This window comes from Silurus aristotelis (genome assembly GCF_946808225.1).
Source record: "Silurus aristotelis genome assembly, chromosome: 24".
Taxonomy (NCBI): Eukaryota; Metazoa; Chordata; class Actinopteri; order Siluriformes; family Siluridae; genus Silurus; species Silurus aristotelis.
The window spans coordinates 19,684,637-19,692,136 of NC_139597.1; the positions used below are offsets into that span (position 1 = coordinate 19,684,637).

The 7,500-nt window shown below is 42.6% G+C and overlaps 2 protein-coding genes across 6 annotated transcripts in view; both read right to left on the reverse strand.

Moving 5' to 3' along the window:
- The window catches only part of mrpl42 (mitochondrial ribosomal protein L42), a 21,248-nt gene extending 20,455 nt beyond the window's left edge, over nt 1-793 (reverse strand). Inside the window, exons 1-3 of the mRNA XM_083527825.1 lie at nt 492-793; nt 199-268; nt 1-38 (exon numbers count right to left, since the gene is read on the reverse strand). The exon at nt 1-38 is cut by the window's left edge and continues 41 nt beyond it. Of these exons, the coding sequence (XP_083383951.1) occupies nt 1-38; nt 199-268; nt 492-576 (193 nt within the window). The 5' untranslated portion in view covers nt 577-793. The remainder of the gene's footprint in view (nt 39-198; nt 269-491) is intronic.
- A 4,267-nt stretch (nt 794-5,060) lies between these two features.
- LOC310718822 (voltage-dependent L-type calcium channel subunit alpha-1C-like) overlaps nt 5,061-7,500 on the reverse strand; it is a 29,877-nt gene continuing 27,437 nt past the window's right edge. For all 5 annotated transcript variants that reach the window (XM_083527862.1, XM_083527861.1, XM_083527860.1 and 2 more), the window contains one exon: nt 5,061-6,819. In XM_083527862.1, the coding sequence (XP_083383988.1) occupies nt 6,813-6,819 (7 nt within the window). In that variant the 3' untranslated portion in view covers nt 5,061-6,812. The remainder of the gene's footprint in view (nt 6,820-7,500) is intronic.

Below are 7,500 nucleotides of genomic sequence, written 5' to 3' on the forward strand. Positions count from 1 at the left end.
ACACGATGGTCTCGCCGTCTCGTGTCACACCGATGTCCCTGTAAAGACGGAGCAGAAAATGAGCAGATGTACAGAAGTGATTAATAATTAGTGCTGCAGTAGAACTGAAATCTTATTCATGTAAAGGCTCTGGGGCTGGAAACCCCCCACAACCTGCCCTCATCACTGTACCCTTAAGAATAACAGCTCCATGATCACCTGCTCTCATCAGAAGAAGAAGAAGAAGAAACACTGCTCCTTAAAGCAGGATGGAGCTGCAGGTCTCGAGCTGCAGATGGAAGAGTAAAGATCATGACTACACGGTGCAGGTTTTTTTTCACACAACATTTATATTCCACACCACGTGTCAGTGCAGAGAGAAGATCAGCTGCTGGTCTGTGGAACCCTGGAGAACCGTCCTGGAGCTTCAGAATAGCAGCGTCCCAGTGCGCATGCGCATGATCAGCTCACATTCACGTGCACACGACACTGCATAGAGAGCGAATTCTCACCTGTCACCTCGAACATGTGTTTATTAGCGCTATAAAACACGCGCGTGAATTTAAAAGGCAACTTCATATGTCTCCACGCCGCCATGTTTCCACCGCAATGACGAGAACTTACACATACCGCGAGATTTCACGGGAACGGAAATGAAGTCAGTTTCCGGTGTAATCACGTAGATATTCGCGCGTGCGCTGTTGCTGCATTCGACTTAACTTCGGTAAATTACAGAAATATTTATATTTTAATGTTAAAATTATCAGGTTTAAGTGACGCAGTAAAGATCTACAGCTCTTACACAACTCCTGATAGAACGAGCTATAGGAGCAGCTCCAGTCTGGGAATCTGACTGTGACCAATCACTGATCGCCACTGTCCCCAACAACCAATCACCGATCGCCACTGTCTCCAACAACCAATCACCGATCGCCACTGTCTCCAACAACCAATCACTGATCGCCACTGTCCCCAACAACCAATCACCGATCGCCACTGTCCCCAACAACCAATCACTGATCGCCACTGTCCCCAACAACTAATCACTGATCACCACTGTTCTGAAAGACTGCATCCATCAAACCCAAAATGCAGCTATAATCTGTAACACACTTCACAGAAACTTACACACAACACTCCAAACTGCCGCATGTTTTTTTTTTTTTTTTTTTTTTTTACAACCCTGAAGAAAACTGATGAGTCTGTAGAGCCTTTAATATTTGGAATGGCTGTAGACATCTTGTGGGTAACCATGTGATCAGATTTCCACAGGACCGGTCCTGGCATGTAGCAGATGTATATCAGTTGTGTACGGTCTGGATTTCCACCACATTTTTAACATAAATTTAAAACCCTTATTACCTGCTCACTTGGATCTTGGCTCTTCACAGTGCTTATGTATCAGGCCATGAAGAAAAAGATCACCACTCCCTCGTTCTACAGGATAGTTACAGCAGCATGTTATACACAGCAGCTGAAGTATCTTATTCATCTAAATGCTGATATGGAATGAGTGGTGAACAGCACCTCCAGGCATCAGATCTATTTGTTGATGATCTCTGCTTTGTTCTTAGAGAGATTACTGCCGTATCATAATATATCTATTGAGACCATTTTTCTGGTCTGACTGTTTAGAGAGAGTGAGGGATTCTCTGCTGGAAGAAGTTGTGAGATCTCCCGTGGGTTGGGCTCACCACCACGTTTCATCTCTTCGAATAAGTCTAAAACGGAGCTAAGGAGTAAATCAAATGAGGAGATCATCAAACATTGTTCTTATCTTCAAGGGTACAGGTGAATATAGTGGCACAAAAATGACAAAAGTAACAGAGGCAACTGGTCGACACTGGTGAGAAAGGAAGTAGGTGAACACTGGCTATGTGTTTATCAGGATTTTACCATAAACATTTCCTTACAGTTGACAGGAGTACAGTCATCCACAACAGCTGTAAAAAAAAACACTATAAAAATGCTATAAACAGACAAACAGGGTCGTCAAAGTTGAGCTTCCGAACACAGAATATTAGAAATAAACTAAATGTTTAATTCAGAGTTTAAATTTCAGAGGTCTTATATGAAACATTTTTTTTATCCAGTGTGATATGTATGGAATAACAAAGGCCGTACTAAGTATGTTATAATTTCATAATCATCAAAATGTTAATAAGCATATAAGTCACTCTGGCATCATAATATCTTCTTATAACAATATTATCTAAACATGTGAACACCTTATTTGCATAATAAATCACCAATTCTTTCTTTGTTAATGTAATTGAATACACTGCTAAAACCAAGTGAAATTATTTTAGACAACATTAACAATAGAAACACCACCACCATCAACAACAATGATTCAGTAATAATAATAATAATCATAATAATAATAATAATAATAATAATGATCAATATAGTGGCTTTAATGATATACTTAGCCCTGTTGTTTAAACTATGCTGGAAAGAGTATCTTAAATGATCGGCTACCCATGAGTCCCTGAAAAAATACGCGTGTTTCTTCTGTCTCTCCTCAAAGTGCACCATTATTGTCACGATTATTGTAGCAGTTTTCTCCCTGGCTTTGGGAGAACCTGGTTTTCGTAGTCTAAAAGTAACTGCAGTAACAGTTTTACTTTGAAAGTCTCTCTCTATCAAATCATTTTGGCAGTTTGTGGGTACTTAAGTCATATCTTTAGACTATCTATAAACCCGCAGGAGCAGCAATAAAAACAAAAGCCTTTGCATCTTCCCTTTTGATACTGTTGTCTAGGTGGGCTATCACTCCTTAACACACATCTTCTATGATAATGATTAACAAAACAGAACAACACAGTGCTTCCCCAATGAGCACACAATATAAATAAATAAATAAATACATTTAATGTTTGGCCTTAGGCAGGGTACTACATCTCTTATTCACCTTAGTAAAAACAGGGGAGAGCAGAGTGGGCACTGGTTGTGTTCTCTTAAAAGCAGGATCAATTACATTACAAAAATACAACACAAGTTCAAGAAAATATAACATTATTAAAATACCATTATCGAATATAGCATGCATGGACAAAATGCATTTCAGACCTGAACCTTCTAAAATTATGTAAAATTCATTCCACTGCATAATCGACAGAGATATAGAGAAGAGCTGTAAGAAGAAAACAGAGGATTAACCACAAATTCCTTCTACTGTCTCACTTACAGGAGAGTAGGCTTGAAAGAACATGGTCCACAAATGAAACTAAAAGGGGCCACAAAGAGAAGAATAAAATGCAATGCCCATGAAAATCAAAAGTATAAACTGTTGGAAATAAACTTCCTCTTGTCAATTAGTTGAAGAGAAGAGAGCAGTCTGGAGAACACAGGATACTTAGAATGTCTGTACAGTTTTCTGAACTGAACTCTCACTGCTTCATGTGCCTCCTCCTGGAGCTCACGCAATCCACTTTAAAAAGTAATTACACCACCATTGATTTTTTTAAATAAAACTGACACTTGTTTAAAAAGGATAAAACCCCATTCTTATTTTCATTATAATAAAATAAACCCAGTCTGAAAATACATTTATCTAAAGTATTAAAATAACGGGGTTAAACGCAGTCGTTCCACATGTGGGGATTTTCAAAATTCAGTTCTGCTGTCTGCATGAACGTGTCCCAGAATCACTCGAACATTTCACTTTATATAAAGAATTCATCTTCCTCACCTGTGATGATGACCTTCTCCATCATCCTCATCACCTTCTCCACCCTCACTACTCCTCACCACCCTCTCCCCTCTTCTCCACCCTCACTACTCCTCACCACCCTCTCCCCTCCTCTCCATCACCCTCTCCCCTCTTCTCCACCCTCACTACTCCTCTCCATCACCCTCTCCCCTCTTCTCCACCACCCCTCACCACCCTCTCCCCTCTTCTCCACCCTCACTACTCCTCACCACCCTCTCCCCTCCTCTCCATCACCCTCTCCCCTCTTCTCCACCCTCACTACTCCTCTCCATCACCCTCTCCCCTCTTCTCCACCACCCCTCACCACCCTCTCCCCTCTTCTCCACCCTCACTACTCCTCACCACCCTCTCCCCTCTTCTCCACCCTCACTACTCACCACCCTCTCCCCTCCTCTCCATCACCCTCTCCCCTCTTCTCCACCCTCACTACTCCTCTCCATTACCCTCTCCCCTCTTCTCCACCACCCCTCACCACCCTCTCCCCTCTTCTCCACCCTCACTACTCCTCACCACCCTCTCCCCTCCTCTCCATCACCCTCTCCCCTCTTCTCCACCCTCACTACTCCTCACCACCCTCTCCCCTCCTCTCCATCACCCTCTCCCCTCTTCTCCACCCTCACTACTCCTCACCACCCTCTCCCCTCTTCTCCACCCTCACTACTCCTCACCACCCTCTCCCCTCCTCTCCATCACCCTCTCCCCTCTTCTCCACCCTCACTACTCCTCACCACCCTCTCCCCTCCTCTCCATCACCCTCTCCCCTCTTCTCCACCCTCACTACTCCTCACCACCCTCTCCCCTCTTCTCCACCCTCACTACTCCTCACCACCCTCTCCCCTTCTCTCCACCCTCACTACTCCTCACCACCCTCTCCCCTTCTCTCCACCCTCACTACTCCTCACCACCCTCTCCCCTTCTCTCCACCCTCACTACTCCTCACCACCCTCTCCCCTCCTCTCCATCACCCTCTCCCCTCTTCTCCACCCTCACTACTCCTCTCCATCACCCTCTCCCCTCTTCTCCACCACCCCTCACCACCCTCTCCCCTCTTCTCCACCCTCACTACTCCTCACCACCCTCTCCCCTCTTCTCCACCACCCTTACCATCTTCTCCACTCCTCTTCTCCACCACCCCTCACAACCCTCTCCCCTCTTCTCCACCCTCACTACTCCTCACCACCCCTCACCACCCTCTCCCCTCCTCTCCATCACCCTCTCTCCTCTTCTCCACCACCCCTCACCACCCTCTCCCCTCTTCTCCACCACCCCTCACCACCCTCTCCCCTCCTCTCCACTCATCACTATTACAGCGGTTATTGGAGTTGGATTCTGACACAGAATAATGAATTCCTGTACATGTGCTGCACAATTTCAGTCTATTTCCATACCATGTATTTTTGCTGACAGAAACACGGGACTCTGCTGACATGTGAACACTCGTCTAACCTCCAAATTTTCCCTGTAAATGTTCCACGTTTCCTTGGCAGGTGATTAAATAAACAATCACAAGTACACATAGAGTAAGAGCAGAGTGGAAGCTTCGACTTGTGGTTTTATGAAATACTAATGATAATAAACTGGGACAAAAATATATCAATAGTCACCGGTGAATTGTTAATAGTGTCATAATTATATATATATATATATATGTGTGTGTGTGTGTGTGTGTGTGTGTGTGTGTGTGTGTGTGTGTGTGTTGCTGATTAGTAAAAATAAGTTGCAATAAAAACTATTACTCTACTGACATCACGTTTTACTACAAATGTTTAGAAATTTTAATAAATATTATAAACAGCTGGAAGTGAGCAGTTTCGTTTTATAAACCGCTAAGCTAAATTCAGCACACGGTTTTTACCATTTAGTGATTATGAAGCTCTCTTCAGGCTCCAAGTGACTTTTATTCAGCTAAATGTTATTATTATTATTATTATTATTATTATTATTATTATTATTATTATAATGAATAAATAATCTCTGGCACAATGCTCTCTGTTCTGATAGCTTCTATTAATAGCTTAAAGCTTTAACCATGTGATTGCTAAATGCTAACAAATCCTACTGCATGCCCCTTTTCCCCAGCACACCCTCACCACCCCAGCCGTGACCCTGGAGAGACTCGTAGAATGAAAAGTGTAATTACTGATTAAACTGTTAGTGAGCTCCTGGCTGGAGTCTGCAGTGCACTGCGTCAACATTCACTAAAAACACAAGCAGAAGGAGGAAACAGAGCAAAAGCTGCATCTGGCCCTTTTTTGTATACAAGCTGGAGGCACATTATTCTAAATGTTACCCTCCACTGAACCTTTGCAAACAGCCTTCACTGCTCCTCGTTCCCTAATGAAGGAGTGGAAAAGATGTATGATGAGCAGAGTTCTGCTTTTCCTGTTTTTGAAGTCTTTTTTTTTCTCTTTTTTTGTCTTTGCATCATTACTCAGTCAAGGTTCTAAGAACTGTGAGGCACTTTTATATAGTCACATTTTTCCTTTTCACTCACGCATTCACATACAAGACACATTTTCTCACAGACATTCACACAGAAAGAAAGAAAGAAAGAAAGAAAGAAAGAAAGAAAGAAAGAAAGAAAGAAAGAAAGAAAGAAAGAAAGAAAGAAAAGAAAAGAAAAGAAAAGAAAAAAAGCGCTTTCTTTTAAGCTAAGTGAAATTGCATTATACTCCTATTATAACTATGGGTTTAAAGATACATTTCTGGCTTAAGAGATGCTCTAGGGTTCTCCAGCAGAGCAGGGGAACTCTCAACATGATGACAGTCCAGTGAAACAAAGGTCTTCTGTGCTGAAGTTATTACTACAAGCTTGTCACACCCTCCATGTCCTCATCAATCAGTAGCTTACTGTTCAGGTGAGCATGTTCAGAAACCTGTGGTTCTCCCTCAGGAACCTTTCGTTCCCAGGCTCTTTTTTGTTCCTGGTTGGTTCCCACTCCATTGCTGCAGTGCATATAGGGCAGGAGGTTGCTGTTCGGGCTGCGAGGCCCATTGACTATGCTTTCTGACACATTTTCCATCACCTCCATGGTCATGTCATGTGTAGCAGCCAGCTCCTGCTCGGCCAAATTGACAAATGAGGAGTCCTGTGAGTAGTGGTCCAACTGTTCTGACATCAACACCTGGAGAGGGAGAGACAGAACTTTGTTTGCTGGCGTTACTTGGTTTAGTTACACTGCAGTATCACACTATTACATGTCTATTTGCTTCAGACCTGATGAACACATTTTAATGTCATCTTTTAATCCAACACAATTTATTTATTCCTTTAATTTGTATCTCATTTCAAATGTAAACATTAAATCTCAACGTTTTTACACATGAAAACAATTCAGAATGTGGCTTGGAATATACACCTGCAACACGTTCATGCCCAAATCACCATATCGCTGAAGAGCTTCTGATAATGTTCTAATGGAACAGGATCTAAGGAACTTGACATGCCTGATGAAGTTTACACTGAAAAAGGATCCAGTGAGCAGCAGTTCTACAGTTCTGCATTGTTCTATCAATAGGAGAGAGAAGGTCAGAGGAGGGCCAGGCTTTGTACAATCACTTTGTATAATCATGGTGAGCAGAAATGCATTTCAGAATGCAGAACATGATGTAACTTATAGTGGACCAGTAAAAGACCACATCGAGTTCCACTTGTGTCAGTCAAAAGCAGTTACAGTAAGTTCAGACTAAAACCAGACAACTAAAGACTGGAAAACGAGCAGGTTTTTTCCAATCTTCAACAGGTTTGTAGAAATGAGCAGGAATGAGCAGGTGTTCCTGTAAACACTGAGCTCTAACATCATTTA